The sequence below is a fragment of the Ceratotherium simum genome, chromosome 16 (genome assembly GCF_057802395.1).
Source record: "Ceratotherium simum simum isolate JZ-2026a chromosome 16, ASM5780239v1, whole genome shotgun sequence".
Classification (NCBI taxonomy): domain Eukaryota; kingdom Metazoa; phylum Chordata; class Mammalia; order Perissodactyla; family Rhinocerotidae; genus Ceratotherium; species Ceratotherium simum.
In genome coordinates, this window is record NC_141915.1 from 35,916,787 (window position 1) to 35,938,646 (window position 21,860).

The window sequence follows — 21,860 nt, forward strand, 5'->3', positions numbered from 1 at the left end:
CGGGACTCCACACACAGCCTCCTTGACATAGGAACTGAGTGCCCTACTCTTTCAAATCTCTTCCCAGGTCTCAACTGAAGGATGCTTGAGGCCCAGGAGGTCCTGATCAGCAGCACCAAATACCCACCAAGTGGGTGGGAGACTGTGGCCACTCCCCTGGTCTCCCACCCACACCTCTGCTCCATTGGCACTAAGGCAATAAGCTCACCATTAGCAAAGTTCTTCAATCTCTGGGCCCCTGAAGCCCACTCCACACAGGAAGCCTTGCCCAGAATGATGATTACTGACAGCAAACAATTGTGGTACTGAGTTTGAGCTGACAGCACCTTTCTTTCCAAGAGCCATCTCTTACCTACTTCACATTTCTCCAAGCAGGGAGAGAGTATAAAGTCCAGACGCTGTTTTTAAGGCAGAAAAATGGTTCAAGGAGGCCCAATGGTTTGACATGAGGCAGGGGACGAGACAGACTTAAATCCAGAATAATGACCTCTGGCCGAGGACAAAGGGATCTGGCCTCTAGGTTTTAAGAATGTGGTGAGCTTGATCCTCAGGGACTGGGACAGGGCCCTTGGACCCAGCCCAAGTGGGAGGATCTCAGGGAGCCAGTCCCATGGGGACTAATTCTCCTAGTCTCATACTTTGTCATACCTGGTGATGACACTTGGGGAAGACCTGGCTCCAGGAAGCATGACCCCAAAAGTATGGGCTAAGGAAGGCCAGAGGCAGGGACTATAAGGGGTGACGCTGTCTGTCCTGTCACCTGATTCATTCCTTGTCCTGCTACCAACTTGCTCTTCCGCTCATCATCCCACACGTCACCTCCCAGGTGTGTTTCTCTCTCCTCCTGTTAGCCGGCTCTGGGAACTGGGAGGAGGGGAAGCTGAGGGCTGGTGGGACAGGGGAGGACCTAGGCTATAAGTTGACCTCATCAAGATCTGACATTCAAGACACAGAGCCATAACAGAAGTGGTAGGAACCTAAAGGTTCTTTATTGATTTGTTTGTTAACCAGTTTCCCAGAAGGCTGCTTGGGCACGCGAGTCAGGTTCAAAGACACAAAGCTTCCCCGACATTCTTTACGGGGCTGAGCTCATCAGCCAGGACCACCAGGTTGGTCACCAGGGTGTCCAGCAGCTCGTAGACCTGGAAGAACAGGACAAACTTCACAGGCAAAGGTTCACTCTGTGGAAAGCACCCACACAGGGGAACATCGACCGGGCTATGAGGGTGGACATCTCTACACCACAGAGAGAACAGCTGGTGAAGGGATAAACCAAAGTTGTGCGAGTTTCTGTAGAACTTGTGTTTTTGCAAATAGTTTTATTTTTCGAACCAGTCTGGGGAGGTAATCATGTACTGGCCCCTTGGACATATGGGGACATTGGAGCTGAGCATGGCTGAAGGGGCAATTCCAGGGAGACCAGGGAGCACTTAGGCCCTTGGGTGGCCAATTCTACCCTGGCCTCCTGGAGGCCAATCTTCCTTCCTGTAAGATCACAGATCCACGGATGAAATGTCTTCAAGACTGTGCCCCTCCAGTGGGGCTGGACCACAGAAGCCTCTGCAAGTTGATTCTTAATTACAAAGAGCCGAGGAAGAGTCTACCCCATGGGTCCTGAGAGCCCTATGATTATTTTCTAGACTCCATCGACCTTCAGAAATGTCAGTGATGTCACTAGCAGCAAATGGAGCTTCTGATCAAATGAGATCCAGAGTGTTACCACAACGCATGATGCAATCCCAGCTACCCGGCTCTCCACACCAGAGGAAGACAAAGCATCGCCATTAGACACATTGACACATCCAACATGGCTTTGTGGACCTCCCCTCCAAGACAAACAACAACAAACGACCAAACACGCACCTGGGTGAATCTCTAAGGACATACTGCTTAAGAATACATCATTATGAAGTCTCTCTGGTGTTTCAAAACCCTTACACTTGCTGCAAATTCACTCTACATGGTGTTCCCCCAAGGAGGGCATCTGCCAAGACACACCTAACGCAGAGAGGCAGTGGGAGCGGCAGAAAGGGAAGGGCTTTGAATGCCTAAGTCAGACCATATCACGCCTCTATTCAAAACCCCGCATGACTTCTCATTTCACGAAGAAAAACCCCAAGTCCTCAACGTGGCCTGCAAAGCCCCACATGACCTGCTCCCTCTCGGTGGCCTCTCTGCCCGCTGTCGTCCTGGCCCACTCCCTCCCCTGCATTAGTTGCTCCCTCTGCCTAGGGCGCTCTTCCTTGGATGTCCACAAGGCCACCCCTCACCTCCCTTCAAGTCTTTCTTTGATGTCACCTTCTCGAGGTCCACCTGTCCCCGCTAGGGCCTTCCCCATCCCCCCGGTCCTGGTCTCTCTCTTTTCCATAGTGCCCATCGCCTACCATACTAGATGCGTTACTTATTCATGAGGTCTGTCTGGCACACCAGCATGCCCTTCACAAGGGCAGCTCTGCTTCCATCATGATGCGGTAGGCACTTATCATTTGTGGAACAAACAAGCTGAATGAGGGTGTGGGGGAAGGTGCGCAGGGCAGGCGTGAGCAAGGGGAAGGCTGAGCACCGGGCTCTCGCCCTCACCTCAGTGTGCAGCCTCTGGGTGTACTTCTCCATGACCAAGGGATCTATGGGCTCCTGAGAAGGGGTGGTGCTGTCAGGGGCAGGGTCTTCCAAGAAAAGCCTGTCCCGACTGAAAGAGGGTTTCATAGGTTTCTTGTCGTCCTTTGCCTTCTGCTTCTTGCTGTTTAAACGGTCCTGCTTGGAGAGACGGAGACACACACAGTCTTCAACAGCTCCTGAGGGAGGTCCAGGACTTTCTCAAGAGCAGCGCACGGGGAGAGCCGGGGCATCACGCTGGAGTGACCACCCATTTCCGCAGCCCCCCGAGGCCCTCCCCAGCCCCACCCCAGGCCCAGACCATGCCTCTTTCCCTGGCTGCTTGGCTCCTTTTTTATCCTCTTTGTCTCTGACTCCCAACTGCTTCTTTTCCTGGGCTGCCCCTCTCCGGTCCTCCTTCCCAACTCTCCCGGAAGCCACCTTCACTTCTATGACAGGAGGTGACTTTCGACCTAAGGGAGGCGAATGGAAGACAACGTGGCCTGTGGCCCAGCTGACCCCACATGCAAGAGTCGGGAAACAAAGGGTCCTGGGCTGTCAGCGCTCTCAGCAGCTTTGAGAGAATTCCCACAGAGTGAGAGCAAAGCCTCTGGTTCAGGTGCATGACCCTGTGGAACAGGACTGTGGGGCAGGGGCAGGAGCCCTGGGTTCTAGTCCCAGCTCCGCCACTCCCCCAATTATGGCATGGACAGGTCATTTAGCCTCTCCGGGACTCCATCTATAAAACAAGGGAACTGAACTAAGGTGATCGCTAAGGTCGCTTCTGGGTCCCAAATCCTGGCAGCAGACAAAAGGGTGGCAGGGGCCTTCTCCATGGATCAACATAATGGAGGTTCCACCACAGGGGTACAAATGGCTGAGGTGCCACTGCCACCTGCGCAGAGGGATGGGGAAGACTCCATGGAAGTGTGGCTGCACAGTCTGACCTTGCTCTCCTGGCACGTCCAAATAGGTGGTCTCCTTCTCAGGCAGGCCCAGCAGAGCCCTCAGCCACAGGGAATGGCTTACCAGGCTGTCAATCACATCTCGCCACAGCTGCAAACTGGAGGGCAAGACACATTGGAGAGCAGCCATCACCCCTCACTTGCTCTTGAACCTACAGGGGCTTGGGTCCTTCCCTTCCAAGATGCTCGTGCCAGGAACTGCCATGGCGACGCCATGCCTCTGTCCAGCCAGCATCCTCACCAGCACCTGTGCAAGCACTTGGATAGGGATCTGGCTTCTCTCAGACACAGCCAAGAAAAAGTGGCCTGGGACTAGGGTCAGGTCAGTCTAACTGCCAGCTTGAAACAACGGCTAGATTTGGGTCCAGCCTCACTGGAGGGGCTAGACCTTGCCCAAGATTTCCAGCATGAGGCTCCCAGGGATGTGTTCTGAGGGTCTTACTAAAGGTCCCCAGCCTCTCCAGACAAGTTCCAAACAGGCGATGAGAAGGCCGACAACCAAGAAGTGAGGCTTTCCATGGAACATGCCCCTCTTCTCACTGCCCTCAGGTTTCTCCTCTTTTCATTCCTCTGCTCGTTGAGAAGGAACAAGGTGTTTTTTTTTGGTGAGGAAGATTGGCCCTGAGCTAACATCTATTACCAATCTTCCTTTTTTAGCTTGAGGAAGATTGTCCCTGAGCTAACATCCATGCCCATCTTCCTCTACTTTGTATGTGGGATGCCACCATAGCATGGCTTGATGAGCGGTGTGTAGGTCTGTGCCTGGGATCTGAACCCATGAACCCTGGGCCACCGAAGCAGAGCATGTGAACTTAACCACTACACCACCAGGCCGGCCCAAGAAGAAACAAGGAATAAGGAAAAATTTTAAAAAAGACTAGGTGCTTATTCTGCTGTGACTGCTGTCCCGACAGCAGCAGGGACTCTGTGGCATGGAATGTCTGCAGCATCTTGTAGCAACCTGAGCTCAAGGGTTGTCCTGGGACTGCCTGCCCTGAGGTCACAAGGGGGAGGAGACTGGGCGGCTCTCCTGGGGGAGCACCTACCACATCTGGTACAGGAAGTCGGACTGCAACGGCCTCTGTTCCTGGCACAGCTCCAGGGCTGCTTTGTTGAGCCTGATTAGGGCATCTTCTCTCTGGTTCTCCTCAGGGAGTGCCATCACCGCCTGGCAGGGTCATAGGCACCATGGGCAACCATTCTGCCCAGGACACCAAGGGTCTTTGTGTCTCTAGTGACAAGCATGGTGCAGTGAGGACAGGTGGCCAGAAGGGGATGCGGCCATGGAGAGTCTGTTAGGGTGCCTTCTGTGGGAACCTGGGGCCTCCCTCAAAAATTGGTACCCATGAACTCCTTCTCCAAGGGATGCTGGAGTCAGAGAGGGAGCCCCTCCTGTACCACAGTGACCTAGGCACCAGAGACAAAAAGAGATGAACCAAGAGGTGGCTTTCTCTGGGCCCTGGGGTTTTGTTTCTTTGCCCCTAGAGAGGAGTGGGCTCTTCTGGGGCCCTCCCTCGGTTCAGGGCAGGAGCACTGGCACCCGGCTGAGCCAGGGCCATTCTCCACCAACCCCTTCCAGGCTCGGGGAGGCACCTTTCTGAAGTCCTCCAAGCAGAGGTTCCACTCAGGTCGAGGAAGGCCATCCAGCTCCCAGGGGCTCCTGACATTCTCTAGGTCTGGGCTCCCCTCCACCAGGAGATCCTCCATGATACTCTTCTGCTGAAAACTCCCGGCCTCCACTTGGGTCTTCTGGGACCCGAAAAAATCTTGGGAGTCCTCCTGCCAGGCCAGTTGGGATTCCAAGACTGGGCTCTTAAAGCGCCCTGAAGACTCGACATTCACTGAGGCCTTTTCCAAATAGGCCGGCTGGGCCATGGCAGCCAGGGCCCCGGGGCTGAGGTGCTCCTCCTCGCCCAGCCTGGCCTCCTTGGGAGGCAGGATCGCGTACTGGTGCCACAGTCGGTGCAGGTTTTGGACTACTTGGTACTGGTAATGCAGCTGCAGCAGAGGCAAGGGAAGACACGTGATGAGGAGGCCGGGGTGTAGGGTACCCAGAGCCCGAGAGGGCCCGCTCTGGCTTCCCGTTCCCTCCAGGGCACTGATGGAGGAAGCAGGGAGGAGGCATCAGGAGCGGCTGTGGCCAGTGGGTCTCCCCACGTCTCCTTCAACCTGAGCATCTCCAACTTAAAGCTCTTGTTACATTTGGGCTTCCAAGTAAGACAGGGTTTGAAGGAAGGAATGTGTGAAGCTCTGTTCTCACCAAGCATCCACTTACTAGCTAAGTGATCTTGGCCCTTATCTTCACCTCCCTGGGCCTCAGTTTCCTCCATGTGAAATGAGGATATAAATAGTACCCATCTCACAGGGCTGCTCTGAGGGGAAGGTGAGTTACTCGTGGAAGATGCTCAGAACGGGTCCTGGCACACTGCAGGGTTTGCTATTGCTTTCATCCAGGGCACCCAGGAGGGACCGGGGCCAGCGCTGGGCCTGTACCCGAGGATTCCTGTGGGAGAACAAGTCCTCCTCGGTGAGATAGGCGTCCACAGGTGACTGCGCACGCTCCGGCGTCAGGATCCCCCTCAGCAGCTCCTGCAGCACGCTCTCCACGATGGTGACCGCTTCGTGGGCAGCCAGCTTGCTCTGGGGAAGGGAAGGTGGCAAACGATGGCGGCTCAGGCTTTCAAAACCCATGCTGCATCCTCGAGGGGAGCCAGATCCCTCGGGACTTTGTGCCTTCCTAGGGGTCGAGTTCCTGCCATTGTCTGTCTGTCTGTCTGGCACACACATGCACCCCTATTCCCAGACTTGACACCCCCTGAATCTTTCCAAATATCCTTGTTCCCTAAGAGGTTGAAAGGATCCAGAGGAGGGGCCAGTCCCAGCGCAGCTGCTCAGCCAGTCAGCATATCCTTTAGACTAGGAAGAAGGGCAAGGGGCAGGGGCCACATGGTTTGGGCCCTGCTGAGAATGTGGCTTGGTCACACGGTCAGTGCCACAGAAACAGTGGAGGGGCTGAGAGAGGCTGGTCCTACAGTCAGAGAGTAAAGCAGAAACGATGTTTGTCAAAGTCACCTTTGGTCACTGTGGACTGAGGCCCAGCTGAAGTAGCTGACTAATGTTTGGGGGCCACAATGAAGAAAAAAGCACAGCTTTCCACAGAATCCCAGGAAGCACAGCCCCAGATGGCCAGCTGTGAACTGACTGGAGCCAGCAGGTTCCCAGTTCCCTCCTCACACTCATTCCGGGTTGCCAGCCTCACTAGTTAAATTATTCTCTCTAATTTTGCCTACTTTTGAAGTCTTGCCAGTTAAATGCAACTCCACTGGATAGCACCTGACAGCGTCAAACAAATACAGCAGCGGTGTGAAGGGTCCTCCATTGTCGTGTTTGTACTCAAGTACTTCCACACAGTCTGCACCTTAAGGCCCAGTCTCCTTTCTTTCTAACGCAGTGGGGGCTGTGCATGGTGGGGCTCAAAGCTGCCCCTCCTCTTATCTGCCCACCCATCTTTTACATCACAAAGCCCTTGGAAGTGTTTGTTGAGCAAGTGCAGCTGCCTGCTTGTGAAAAATTCACTCCTTAGGCTGGCAGAAACAAGATCGCTGCAGGCAGTGCCAGGAAGAACACCAGGGTAGCCTGTCTGGTGTCCACAGGGGCCAACATCCTGGGTCCCTTACCTCCAGTAACTTCCTCTCATCCTTCAAAATATCCTGGGCCAGGGAGACTGCATGGAGAGTGACCTGCAGCAGAGCACCTCCTAATAGGGTGGGGTGGGTTCCAAACTCCCAACATTCCCTGAAGATCCCAGCATTCACAGACTTGAAGAAGAAGGTAAAGTTTTTAGTTTCTCCAGGCAGAATCACACCTGAGAGGGATGGAGATAGCAGTCTTCACCAAGTAGGAGCTAGCTGAGCCCCAAGCCTGCATGTATAAAGTTAACTGAGCCCCAAGCCTGCATGTATAAAGTTAACTGAGCCCCAAGCCTGCATGTATAAAGTTAACTGAGCCCCAAGCCTGCATGTATAAAGTTAACTGAGCCCCAAGCCTGCATGTATAAAGTTAACTGAGCCCCAAGCCTGCATGTATAAAGTTAACTGAACCCCAAACCTGCATGTATAAAGTTAACTGAGCCGCAAGTCTGCATGTATAAAGTTAACTGAGCCCTAAGCTTATGCAGACACATGTAACTGAGCCCCAGGCAGGGTAACCAACTATCCCAGTTTGCCCAGGACTGAGGGGTTTCCTGGGATATGGGACTGTTGGTGCTAAAACTGGGAAAGTCCCAGGCAAACAGGGACAGCTGGTCATCCTAGCCTCAGGCCTGTGCATATAGGTCACTGAACCCTGAGAATGCTCCTTGGTAGCTCACCTCCCTGTCTTCTCAAGAGTTCAACCATTCCCCAACAGACATGAATAGTTAAGAGATAACAAGAAATGGGAGGGATGAGGTGGGGTAGAGGGGCTCAAACTTGCAGCAGCTGGGCATTAGCTCGACTATGGCTTCTCACAGACATGAAGGACAGGACCAGGTGGGTAGGGCAGCTTCTCCTAGGTACCTGCCCGACTGTTAAAGTAAAACCGCTGCAGCCTGTTTCTCTTCAGGTCTTGGAAAGAGTCCAGCTGGCACCGCCGCCGCCAGTCATACCAAATGGCCACTGTGCCGTTATTGACCACAGTTAGTTCCGAAGATGTTTTCTCCCCTTCTAGAGTTTCAAAGGTCAGGCGGACAGCAATTCCAACATGCTTCTGGGGAAGGAGGAGGTATGAGAAAGGTCTTTGAGGGAGGCCCTGGCCTAGGGTGACCAGCTTATCCTAGTTTGCCAGGACTTTCCTGAGTTTGGTGCTGCAAGTCCCGTGTCCCAGGCCTCCAGGGCCTGGCTGCTCTCAGACAGTGGTATCATTCTCCGAGGGTGGCTGTCTCTGAGGTGCCATCAACAGTAAGAAGAGGAGACAAAACATGTTTAATATCTGATGAACATCTCTGCTCCTTAGTATCTGAAGAATATTTTAGAACCTTCCTAAAGCCATACCTGTTTGAGAAGTTTTGCTTATTCACATGCTTGGGGGCTAGGTACAAACTGTGTGGCTTATGACACTCTTTTCAGCCTTGTGATTCTATTCTGGCTCAAGTTAGCATTGCTGTTACCATTTTCAGACATGCTGAATGCATAACCAGATAAAAACGCAAATAGGAGACCATGCAGGCTCCTTGGGATGGCCACAGTCACCTTGGGACTGCGCCATGAGGGAGCCCTCCCAGCAGGTAGGTGAGGGTGAGGGTGAAGGCAGTTTTACCTTGTCCTCTGGGTTACTGCCTCTGATCCAGCAAGCTGGCTTCCCACAGAACAGCAGAGAAGGGCCGAGAACAGGCATGGGGACCTCATCAGGGTAACTGGCTAATGAGTCTCTGTAAGAAAAACCAATGACTTATTTTCCCTGAGGCTGCCACAGTCTTGCCCTATGGAGCCCATGGAAATGGTTGCCAGGAAGTCTGGAGAGCTGACCCGCTCTGCCCTCTAAAGGAGAATCATTAGCTCCATCAAGCTCAGCTTTGTCCTGCTCCATTCCTGTAGGTGGGAAGTTGTTGGACATACAGAGACTGTTCACACGCAGCCATTCACTGGGAGACTGGAGGGGCCCTGTCTACCAGCAAAGGAAGGTCTGGGAAATCCCCATTAGGAGCTGGTTGCTGGAAGGGAGCAGATGGCAACAGAAAAGCTAGCACAGGCGTTGAGGAGTGGGTGGCAGCCACTAGAGAGAGGCTGGGATGGAGGCACTGTGATTTCAGGGAAGGAAGCCTGCCCATGGGTGCTGGGGGAGGCCATCCTTTAATACTTGGGGGGTCCTGGGGGAAGCCAGCCTCTCCAACCTCTCTCCCTAGGGCCCAGGCCCGACTCACAAGGTCACTGTGTCTTCAGAGGAGCTTTCCTGGTTCCTTTCAAACACTGGGTAGTCTTCCACTGTAACAGTCGAGAAAGGCTGCCCTCTGCCCACCACCTCCAGGCCATCAATATCCTCAGAGAGACCAAGAAAGGAAAGATTAGCTGACTGAAGACAGGTGCCACCTGAAGGGGCTTCAGACTGGGCACAGAGGCATTACCAACCTGCTGGCTAAAATTCAGCTCTGCCATGAGGCTCTGCAGCTCCTTGCGTCGGTAGATCAGAAACAGACTCCGATCCCAGGTGTAGCGGTACCAAGCATCCTTCTGGGCCAGCAATCCTAGAGCAGGGTTCAAGGACCCTCAGCACAGGCTGCTGCCGTGCCCCTTCCCCACCCACTCTCAAGGGCTCTGAGAGCGCCCATCCCAGCACCATTTCCGGGAAAGGTGAAAACACAGTTTCCCTGTGCAGCTGGTTCCAGTCCTTCTGACCCACAGCTCCCGCCTCGGCGGCCCTACACAGGACTCCTGCAAAAGTAGCCTCCAAACCGTCAAATATTTGAATTATAATAAAAATAACAATAGCAGCGACCTTTTATTGAGTGTTTAACAATGGGCCAGAACCTCTTAATACACATCATGTCTCATTTAACCCTCTCACAACCCGGTGAATATTTTACAATGGGGACAGTGAGGGCCAGAGAGGTGCAGTAACTCACCCAAGTTCACAAACCCAGCACAGCTGGGAAGTGAACTCGGGCGGCCTGGCAGCCTTGAAAGCAGTGCTGCCCAAAAGAAATATCATGCAGACAAATGTGAGCCACACGTGTCATTTACAATTTTCTAGATGCCATAGTTGGAAAGGTAAAAAGAAACAGGTGGAATCAATTTTAGTAATATAGTTTAACCCAATATATCAAAAATATTATCAACATGTAATGAATATAAAAATTATTAATAAAATCTATATTTTCATACTAATCTTTGAAACCCAGTGTGCAGTTTATACTCACAGCACATCTAACCACCAACCACATTCCAGGTGCTCAGTGGCCATGGTGGCTCGTGGCTGCCGTACCAGACAGCATAGCCCTCCCTACAGCCCATGCTCCTACTCGCTTCTCCTGCCACTTCTATCACGGTCTTACTGAAGAGGGAACTGGACCCCCAGAGGATTATGGGACTTGATCCCAGGTCAGTCTCACAGTACAGCCATGCTGTCCCGCCTCCTGGCCCAGTCACAAGCTGCCGGTTCATTTGCAGCCTGCTCCTCACCCATCTCCGCCTGGATGGAGTGGGGCTTCCTGATGTGCGTGATTGGTTCCATGAGGCCACGCTGAGTTTTTATCTTTGTCATGACCAGACCTGTCATTTCATCTCCCAGGTACTCCAGTGGACTCCAGAACCCATTGGTCTCCTCATGGCCCTGGCAAGGAAGGGCGGATGAGTCAGATCACCTGGACACCTCGGAGAGAGCTGGTGGGGGGCCTGGGAAGACAAGAGCACCACAGACTACAGATGCTCCCTCTGGGGGATTCGCTGCTGCCCTGTTTTGTGTTTTCAGGATGCCTGTTAGGGCCTCTACCTGGCCCCAGACAGACTGGGTGGGCAGACAGGTACTGCACTGACATACCAGAACACAATATGGCGCCCTGGGTCATCTGAAAGCTGGAGCCTCCGTGTTTAGGAGAGAACACTCAGACTGTTCTAATAACTCAGTACCTGTGATGTCCTTCTCCTCAAATTAACTACCAGTGACCACCACAGGCTGAATTACTTAACTGGCCAGTCCCCAAATGCCCAATAATAAAACCAATAACATAATTTAGTGAAGGTCTAGAGGGCTTAACAATGCTTTGCAACAGACAGATTTTTTTTGTCCCCTATTGTGCAACCAGAGGCAGCCATCTCTGTGTCCAGACTCCCTCCTCACAGGGCACTTGGGAATGCTGTCCTTACCTTCCCATCGTGTCGTGTGGGAAGTATTCGGTCAATGAGCTCCCGTTCCTCCTGGATCTGTCTGTAGGTCTCCCCGGTGTGCATCAGCAGCTCACCGACTGGCTTCTTCAGGCGTTCTAGAGCGAGAAAGCCAAGAATGCAGCCCCTCCACCAGATCCGAACAAACAGGGGCCCTAGGACTCTGCATTGGTCAGCCCCACCACTGGGCTGATTCCAGGACCCACTAAGAGCAAGAAGCAGTTGGGATTGACTAGCACAAACATGATCAGCCTGAATCCAGGCTCTGGACAGGTGGAGGGAAAGAAAAAATAGAGGCACATACGAGCCTCGATGCCAGATGGAGGCCAGGCAGGAGCCCTGTCCACTCTGCTCACCACTGAGGGCTTCCTGCTGCTTCTTCCGCAGGGCTATGTTGCGCTGCCAGTTTTTCAGAAAGTTGTGCTGACGGGGTGGGGCCCAGGGATGTGCCTTCTCTTCTTTTGGGGCTTTCTGCTTCAGCTCTTCTTTAGCTGAGATGAGGGTCATCAGACAGGGTGGGGTGTGTATCAGCTCAGCCAGCTGAAAAGTACAATGTGAGTGCATGGAGGGTGGTGAGAAGTCGCTGAACCGGGGTTGAGCAGAGATTTCTCGAGACCTAAATCCCTGCTTTCTTCCCAGGCTGCTGAGACTCTCTCCTCTTCAGGACCCTAAGGTAGCGAGTGACAGAAAACAAATCACAGAACCCAGGGGCCTTGGAAACCACTGTCAGTCCCCTCTCCCCCAGAAGGGGAACCTCTGCTCTAAGACTGTGGTCAACATCTTTCAGTGCATCTGTCCTCCTCACAGCGGATGCTGATACCTTCACAGGCAGGGTGATGGAGCCATTATGATCCCAGGCCTCTTAGCACCTGACCAATCAGAGATTCTTTGCCTGGAACCAGGGAAGTGAAGAGCTGAGAGACAGAGAATAGCTCTGCAGGATGGGAAAGTCGTAAAGACAGGCAGACTCTTCACATGGCCCTGGGAGCTGCGGGAAGCCACTTCCTCCACTATGTGGACCGAGGAGGAGAGCAGGCCAGTCTTTGGAGAAGAGAAAATGAGGCTGATGCACAGAGGAGCAGAGGGTGATGAGGGAGAGTGGGCCCTGAGCCCTGATGCCTTTCTGGGTTCAGTCTAACCAGAGCGAGGCACACTCTCGCCTTCGGGTCCCTCGAGGCACCTCTGTTTCCTTATGGTGAATTCCTTACTTCAGCTGAAGCTAGCTTAAGTTGGCTTCACTGTGTCAGAGGGAGGTTACTTACCACCTCAGACTCCAGGGCCCAGAGACTGGACTGTCTTTCTAACCCCAGCCCTGCTGGACTCTGCCAGGTAGTGAGATGAAATGCCTTCAGTGACCTCCCTCATCCACGCAGCCCTGTACAAACGAACCTGGGTGTTCCCTCGAGCAACTGCAATTCTCTTAAAGTCTTCGAGACTCCCCAAGATGTGGTGGGGCAGGATCTGGTCACTGCCATGGAAGCTGTCACCTGGACCTGGGAGGAAAAAGAGGAGGGGGAAAGACAAGCCGTACTTTCTGATGGAGACCTGGCTTTCTTTCAAGGCTGACCCTTCAGAGATCAGCGATGCCAGGGCCAAGGCTGGGCCTACCAGAGTAGTCCAGGGGCTTCGTGGCTGTATCTGGAGTAGCAGGATGTGCTACTAAGTGGCAGACCTTCTTCCTAGAATCCTTGGGTTTGAGTTTACGGATGATAAATTTCTGGGTAATGACAGCTTTATCTTCTGTTTCAATAAGGCGAGGAATGTGTTGCTAAAAAGAGACAAAACAGAGGAGAATTCCACTTGAGATCTGGAGGAGGAAAAAAACCACCCATCTCCTCTGTCCTAATTCTTGGTGGAATTCCTGAAGGCTGACCAATCTGTTTCTCCAGCTCTGTCCATATGTTCTGTTGAGGAAATGCCTGTGTAACAGCATGAGACTTAGCAATGTCCTGGAGGAAAAAAATAATATCTTATGCCTCCAGACAGTTCAGGTGAGAAGTGGCTGCCTCTTCCAGGTAAAGCATGGCGTTAGGGATTAGTGGCTTTATCCACATCTGTAACTTTGCTTCTTAAACTCATCTTCCCTTCTGTGAAATGGGGATGCTAGGTCTGGCCTCCATGGAAAGCAAGATACCTCATCATCTCATTACCCCTGTGGTTGTATAGGAATCTCAGAAATGTTAAAGCAAACCCAGTAAATTCCTTTAGATGCAAAAGTGAAATGAATTTGTGTTCCATGGATTTTTTTTCCATGGAATTAGACATTGCCTATGAGTAGGGAGGCAGTGGAGAAACAATGGACATGGTTGACGTTCTAGGCCACACAGCCTGGCAGGGAAAAGTTCCTGCAGTAAGGGATCCCTGGACTTCATCCTTACCTTCCTCAAGTCTTCCTTCTTAACGGCCAAGGCAAGAATGTCATCTCCTTGTAGGACATTGCTAACAGGCTCAGGTTCTTCCTGAATGGGGGGTGTGGGCTGTTCAGATACCTTTGCCCGCTTCTTTTCTGAAGAGAAACAGAAAGTTATAAGTGCTTAAAAACAGATATATATTCGACTCCACGGTGGGGGGCAGGGGGCACACTGGCCACCTGGATGGACAGCACAGGCTACCAAGGTGGCCTGGGCAGCAATTTGCTATGGTGACAGTTTTCTCTTGAAGGTCCCCCTACCACCACCCTTGGCCTGCCAGTGACTGAGACTTCCGTGGCCAGAACTGCAATCAGAAGATATTCCATTCCAGGCTGTGCCACTTAAAAGCTGGACAACCTTGGGTACATCACTTAACCTCTGTTGGCCTCAGTCTTCCCTTTTGTAAAAAGAGGAAGCTGGGCTAAACCAGTGGTTCCCAAATGTTAGTCAAATGTCTGCCTCAGAATCTTCTGGGGAGATTTACAAACACAGCTTCCTAGCCCCTGCGTGGAGCCAGGGCCTGGGAGCTGTATTTCTTTAGACTCCCTAGGTGATTCTGATGCACAGTGGTTTGGGACAACTGGATGAGATGCCTTCCTAGCCTCTTCCATTGTTGGCACCGATCCTTTCCTCTGGGTGAAGGCTTCAGGTTTCTTAAGATACAGGTTAAAATGTAGATGCTCTGGGAGAAGCAGAACATTCACCGCAGACCATTTATTTCACATTCTTTCATTTAATAAATACTGTTCAAGCATCTTCTATGTGCCAGGCAGTCTGCTAGGCTCTAGGGATATAAGGCAGAGATTCAGGATTCAAAGAGCACACGCCTGTGGGAGACAAGACTGTCAAACAGACTGAATTGGGGTTACTGTGGGAGCATCCAGAGGGCCCAGCCCAGTGTGTGGGGTGGTCAGGGAAGCCTTCCTAAGGAGGTGATGTTTAAACTGAAAGTTGAAGGATGAAGAGAACTTAGAGGAGGGAAAGGGCATGGGGGAACAGGCATTGCGAAAGGACCAGCATGAAGAGGCCTGGCGGCAAGAGAGAATGGAGCTCACTCCTGGAACTCAAAGCATGTGTTTTTAAAATAGCTGGAGTGCAGTGAGGTAGGAGGCAGGGAGCAGGGCCTGAAGAGGGAAGTAGGAGCCATATCACGAAGAGCTTAGTGAGCTGTGTGAAGGACTTGGGTCTTTACCCCGTGGGCCGTGACACGATACGGAATGGATTAGGGGGTGGCAGACTGAGGCTGAGATTCTCTCATGCAGCATTCCGGAGCCCGGCACCGAGAACACATGGACAGAAGCAAGTTATTCTCCAGTGAGGACACACTCCCTGCCTTCCTTCCACAGAGGTCGGGTAACGGTGCCAAATGCACCTTGTGTCTCTGGCTGGTATCCTCCTGTCTGCTGCCCCCTGGTTCAGAATGGTTTGATGTAAGGCCCTACACAAAATCAAAAGAAAACCTAAGTCCCGCCTTCAGAGACTTTAAAACAGAACTTGGTTTTGTGCACCGCATCGTTTAGTACTTCAATTTTTAAGAGGCGATATCCCGAAAACATCAGGGCAGGTGTTTTGGTTACCAAAAGCAAACTATTTTTTAGGAAACGCCCACATAGTTGGTGGTAAAAACCCCAAGCCAGAATCATTCCAAACATAACTCTAAATTCAGCCTATCGGCCAGAGTCCATCTCCTTAGCAATGGGGTCAGCAAACTCAGAGTATCTGTCAGTTAACCGCATGGCTCTGCACAGATGCAAACACACACGGGCCGAGCGGCTTGACCCCAAGTTCTGGTCCCACCTGCTGCCAACACGGACGTGCAGCCTTGGGTTTTCATTTTGACTTCCTCACTCCCTTCTACACAGTCACCAAAGTTGGTGGCAGCCCAAGAGAGAACTGGAACCAGTTGAAGATCTGCTTTTATAAATATTTTGGTACTATTTATATTTTCTAGGACGTTGGCTTCGTCTGTCCATCACCTTGGCTGGTTTAAATCTTCCCAAGAGATTAAACATCTCCAGATCCATGCTTTTTGCTGGTGGGTGTATAATTACTACATGTAAATTTATAAACCTTCACGATTGCTGAACATTTCTGAAATAGTGAAACTCTGGTCTGAGGTTTTTCTGAGAAGGTTATCTTGAATGTAGTACAACGCATGCTGTTACTGCAGTCAGGGAATGGTGTGTTCTAGTTGACGAAATATTCATTAAAATGATATATACCTTTTATTTTTTGGTGAGGAAGATTGGCCCTGAGCTAACATCCGTTGCCAGTCCTCGTCTTTTTGCTTGAGGAAGATTCGCCCTGAGCTCACATCTGTGCCCCTCTTCCTCTATTTTGTATGTGGGTTGCCACCACAGCATGGCATGACAAGTGGTATAGGTCTGTGCCCAGATCATAACGCGCGAACCCGGGCTGAAGCGGAGAGTGCTGAACTTAACCACTATGCCATGGGGCTGGCCCCCGATATATACCTTTTAAACTTCAATTCACCTTAAAGAATATTTACCAAGCACCATCTATGTGCTATAAACTACAGAGAAGATGGTATAAAAGGTTAAGATATGGCTCCTTCTCTTGAGGAACTGAAACATGCAGCAGACACTAACACACACCAATCATAATTTAAGGCCTAAGTTAGTGGCACAGGCAATAGGTATGGTGACACATCAAAGAAGGAACAGATGGATGTGGATCATACAGTTTAGGGCTCTAAAGAAAGGTTCAGAGGAGCTGCTGCAGGGGTCAGAGGCAGCTTCACAGGCTAAGTCAGGCCTTGAAGGAGAGGAAGGCGTTGCACAGGTGGAGCAGCAAAGGGAGGTATTCCAGGTGAGGTCACAGTGAGAGCAAAGGTGGAGGAAGGGCTGAGCACAGCATGTGTGAGGCATGGGGACACAGGCTTTTCCAGCAGGTGGGGGGTGATACTGGGGATGAGAGGGAAACCAGGGCATGAAGGCTGGGCGTCTGATCTTCCTCTGTTGGCAGGAAGGAGGTTTGGTCCAGGAGAGTGAGTGATGAAAGCAGCATTTCAGAGTGATTCATCCAATGAAGGTGAGCCAGGTGGACTGGAGGGGCAGAGGCAGGCTGGGGAGACCAGGGAGGAAGGACGATCCTGTGGGGTACAGTTCAGGACCTGAGGGAGGACTCCACAGGGTCGAGGTATGTCTCACTATTAAACCTGCAGAGGCCCTGCTAGTTCCTATTCTTTGGTCTGGAAACCCAAGCTGAGTGGGGCTCCTGGGGAGCCATACAGCTGGCATTTCTCCCTGGATCCTGAAGCTGTGACAGGGTCAAAGAGTCCAGCCCCCCTGCACGGGGCAGTCAGGTGACACCTCTGCTGGAGCTAGGCCAGCAGCCGGAAGCAAGGTGCTCAGGTCGGGGGGAGGCGAGGGAGCCACGGAGAAGAAACCTGGCCTCTATTTTTCTGCTTCTTGTTTTATCTAAATGTTATTCTTTTTTAGTGTTGATTAAGGTCTTTGGGAAATTCTGACTTCAGGGTTTCACTGGGGAAACAAAGGGAAGGGCTGTTTCTGCCAGGCCTGGGCTTTAATTGATGGGGGAGGGGCATCTGGTACTGCTGGGAGGCTTCCTGGTTTCTTAGCAACAAGGGCAGGGAGAAACCTGGAATTTAAAAGGGCCCAGGTCCCTAAACAGGTCTACAGTCACAACAGTTGCTTGCCTTTTTGCTTATAATTCAGAGACCTTGGAGAAACACAGCACAAGATTACTTTTGTTGATTAGCTGTATTATATTGAGGCGGGGAAAAGATCGCCCTACTACATTAGTGGCTTCCCCTGAGATATTTAGGGGGAAAAAAGGTATCTTGCATGCTAAACATTTTGTTTTTTTCCCTCCTCACCCTGGTGCATGTTCTTAACTCAAGGGCTAGTTAACAAACTAAACTTCCTCTTATTAAAAATAAATACACAGTGAGAAATCTTTCCTTGATTTGTTTACACTAGAAAGCTCAAATCTGATAAGATCTCCAGAAACTAGGTGTGCAGGAGGCAGCAGCTAGGAAAGCCCTCAACTGCCCTTGGGAAAGGAGACCAGTGATTTTTCTCTTTCTCTTTTAACTGTTAAAAAGTATATCATGGGGCCGGCCCGGTGGTGTAGTGATTAAGTTCACGCGCTATGCTTCGGTGGCCCGGGGTTCACAGGTTCGGATCCGGGGCGCGGACCTATGCACTGCTTGACAAGCCATGCTGCGGCGGCAGCCGACATATAAAATAGAGGAAGATTGGCACAGATATTAGCTCAGGGCCAATCTTCCTCAGCAAAAAGAGGAGGATTGGCAACAGATGTTAGCTTGTGGCTAATCTTCCTCACCAAATAAATAAATAAATAAAAATTACAAAAAATAACAAAATAAAAAGTATATCATGAAACAGCATCTCAATCCAGCCTAAATCGGACTTTTATACTATGAAGAAGCATTAAAGAAAGCCATACTGAAAAGCCGCTAAGCTCCAGGCCTCCGGGGGCCCCTGCTGACTCCAGGCCTGCCCCTCTCCTCACACTGAGCTGTCACCATGACTCTGAGGCAGGGTCTCCCCAGGGCCTGCAAAAGCACATCCAGACTTTCTGACCTAGCATGTAAAGCCTTTTCGTGGTCTAGCCCCTACCCACCTGTGCAGGCCCCTTTGGCTCCTTTCCCCCTCCTCCACTCACCCCCTCTGCCCTGGCCACCAATGGCACCTACGTCCACAGTTCCATGCCTCAGCTCGTGCTGCTCCCTGGACCTGGAGAACCAAACCACTCCTTTTTTTTTTTTTTTTTTTGGTTAGCCATAGATGTCACCTTCTTCAGAAAACCTTCCCCCCGAATTCTACCATCCAAGGCCTGGGTCAGGTGCTCTGAGACCCCCTAACCTGTCCGGATGCCTATATCACAGCATTTATACTTGTCTGGTTACCCCTCCAGGAGTTCACTAGACTGAGTTTCTTGAGGGCCAGGGTCCACAGCTTAGACGGATAGCCTTGTTGCCCAGCACAGTGCCCACACACAGCAGGCCCTCAATAAGTGGAAACAGCAAAAAGAGATGGAAGAGGAGGTGGGTGGAAAATGGAAACAGGTCCGGTGGGGTCAGTCTGCTGTCAGAGATGCTGGGGCTCTCCCACCTGCAACCAGAGGGTAGCTGCAGAGGCCAGGAAGCAGTCACGGCTAGTAACTATCTCTAGGTTAAACAAGCAGGACAGGTGTCATCGGGCTGGAAAGGGCATGTGGTGGGAAAAGGAGGTCAGAGACGGAAGTGGCAAGTTAGACATTTCTTCTGGGTTTTTCCAGCAAGACTCTTATGTGACACCCCCCAAAGAACCCCACCAAGGTTGTGGGTTTCACCACCTCAACACGTTTCTTGCTTTCTTTCCTGAATTCCTTTTCCCAAGGACCCCAGGTCCTTCTAGTCTTAAACTCTTTCCAGGTTCTTCTGCACCCCACCCAGTTGAGGGATCCTGCCTTCTGCATCCCACCCTAAGATATGGTTCCGGATAGGGGTCTCCCATGCCTTCCTGCCTAAGGCCATCGCCCAACAATTGATCCCTGAAGCCTCTGCCAGTCCCCCACTTCCTATGTCCCCATCCCCAAGACCTAGTGCCCTGTGTCCCCCGTCGGGGGTCTCTGCCTTGTCCATCATCTCTAGGTAAGGGGTAGGCCTTGTCCCGTACCCCATTCCCTCGTGATCTTTACCTCCATCCTGATGTCACCCCCATCCTCCAGGCCCCGTGTCGTGAATCCTATCCAAGAAACCCTGCCCCTGTCGGGTTCTCCTGAGCTCCCAAGGCAGCCAGCGCCAACCTTTCAGGCTCTCTGCGGCCTCCAAGAATCTGTTTGGAGAGATTCTGAGGCGGGATTCCTTCTTTACAGACTTCATGGTGCCGCCCGGGCTGTGAGCGTGGCCCTGCGCCGCGGGGACCCGGGATAACGAAGCTGCGCGGCACCCCCCGCGACCCCGCGCGCGCGCCCGCCCGCCCGCCCGCCAGCGGCCGCCGCCGCGTCCATAGCAACCAGCGCCCGCGCGGGGGCGCGCACCCACCCAACAACTTGGGCGGAGACGGCTTGGAAACCACCTTCTTCAGCATCGCAGGCGACTCCTCCCGCGCGGACCCTGAGAACTACACGGACCGTGACGTCACAGGCGTCACCGGAGAGCGCCATGACGTCACCAGCCAGGTGGGGCGGGGCGAGGCCCTCGGGAGCCGCCGGGGAGGTGGAGGGCGGGGCTGCGTGACCAGCCCGGTCTCGCCCGGTCCAAAGGACCAGTGCGTCCCGGCTGCCAGCCCGTTTCCCGGTGCCTCCGACTTCCGCCTTCCCTCGTCCCCTCCACCCAGCCGCCACAGGATCGTTTCTTTCATGCCGTGCTGAAAGCCCCTGGATGGCTCCCGTGGATTTCGGTTGCCCGGCGGCCCCCGCCTGTCGCCTACACGCGCCAGGTGACCTCCTCCGCCCATGCTCGCTGCAGCCACCTAGGCCTCCCATCACTTCCCAAACAAGCCAAGCTTTTACGCCGACTTGGGGCCTTCTCACACTGTCAGTTTCGGTCCTTGGAGATGCTGCCCTTGACCTCCCAATTTAAAGTAGCCCTCTCGGTTATCTTGACTTTATAAATGCACCTGGTTTATTTCCCCCCCACCCCGCCCCAGGCCTAACGCATTCTGGAATTATTTTGTGTATGCCGTTGCCTGTTGTCAAGCTTGATCTAAGAATATAAACTCCATGAAAGCAGGGATGGCCTGTTCTCTGTCCCCAGCCCAACCCAAAGTTGAGCACAGGGTAGTCACTGTGTGTGGAATAATGAAGGGGCTCTAGAGCCAGACGGAACTGGGTTCCTATCCCAGCTCTGCCGTTTGCTAGCTGTGTGTTCTTAGGCTAGTCCCTCAAACTCTGTGAGCTACAGTTTTCTCACTTATAAAATTGAGGTCATAATGCTTCCCACATAGGGCCACTGTAAGGATTAACTGAGAGTATGCATTTGAACTACCCAACACAGTGCCTTCCATAAAGTGGAATGTCTTCTCAGTCAATTCTCAATATCATGCTGGGGTTGGGGAGAGGCACTCTGTACCCATTTTACAGGTGGAACAACTGAGCTCCACCAAGGAGAAGGGTGTAAAGTCAGCTGACTAGCAAGAAACACAATTTGAACCTGGTTCTCTCAAGTCCAAGGCTAGGGCTCTTTGGACCCTGTCAGCTTTGCTGCAGTCACCCCAGAGAGAGGAGGAGCTGGGAGGATGGCAGCAGGGCTGGTCAGTCCCTGGGGTCCCTGTGTGTTCCCCACTTCCGGGCCTCTCCCAGGGGCGTGGCCCCTTCTTCATGCCCCTCTAGACCTTCACTCCTCTTGCGACGGAGACATCCTCCATGGGCAGCCTCTCCTCTCCTCTCGGAAACCCAGGCACCAACCTCCTTCTACCCGCCAGGGAATCCACAGTTCAGTTCACTCCATGAACATTTACTGTGCACTTATGATACACCAGGCTGTGTACTGTGTCATCAGGGCCCTCCAGGAAGCAAACACTGAAATGGAGATGGGACGTGAGAGGTTAATTGTGAGAAGGGGTGGGGGCAGTGGTAAGACCTAGGAAAGAGAAAGGGGGAGGAAGCAGGACTGGCCTGGGAGAGCCTCAGACTGTGTTTCAGATCTGACCAAGTCTTAGCCAACCCAGTGTGGACCTCTTAGGCAAAGAATTTTCGTTAGAGGCTATCAGCTAACTGCCCTGCTTGCAGGTAAACAGCAAGCTCTTTCTTGGAGGGAGATAGGAAGAGCTCACAGCCCTGGCCGCCGCAGGAGCTCTGCAAGACATGGAGGAAAGTCAGAAACATTTCCTCTTGCCCTCTAGAAGCTCAGAGTCCACCCTGGAGCAAAAGATAAACACTCATGAAACTCTCATCCGTGCACCCAGCTTCTGGAAGGTCTTTGAACTTTGGGAAGTTACACAGCTTGTAGGAGCATGGCTAGGAGCAGGACAGAGGCCTGGAGGCTGTAAAAGGGCTGTTCAGTGAGGTTAGAGGACAAGGGAAGAAGGGGATGGGAGAAG

The 21,860-nt window shown here is 52.4% G+C and overlaps 1 protein-coding gene across 1 annotated transcript; it reads right to left on the reverse strand.

The window, feature by feature from the left end:
* Positions 1–1,083: 1,083 nt before the first annotated feature.
* MYCBPAP (MYCBP associated protein) lies at positions 1,084–19,940 on the reverse strand. The gene is given in 20 exon segments (XM_087440989.1): positions 1,084–2,471; positions 2,474–2,570; positions 2,572–2,754; positions 2,923–3,068; positions 3,543–3,658; positions 4,607–4,728; positions 5,154–5,558; positions 6,054–6,200; positions 7,238–7,425; positions 8,117–8,306; positions 8,856–8,967; positions 9,460–9,575; positions 9,665–9,780; positions 10,715–10,865; positions 11,399–11,514; positions 11,773–11,956; positions 12,806–12,909; positions 13,025–13,184; positions 13,795–13,922; positions 19,862–19,940. Coding segments are annotated over 20 exon segments (2,901 nt in total). The 5' UTR covers positions 19,908–19,940; the 3' UTR covers positions 1,084–2,397.
* Positions 19,941–21,860: the final 1,920 nt, after the last annotated feature.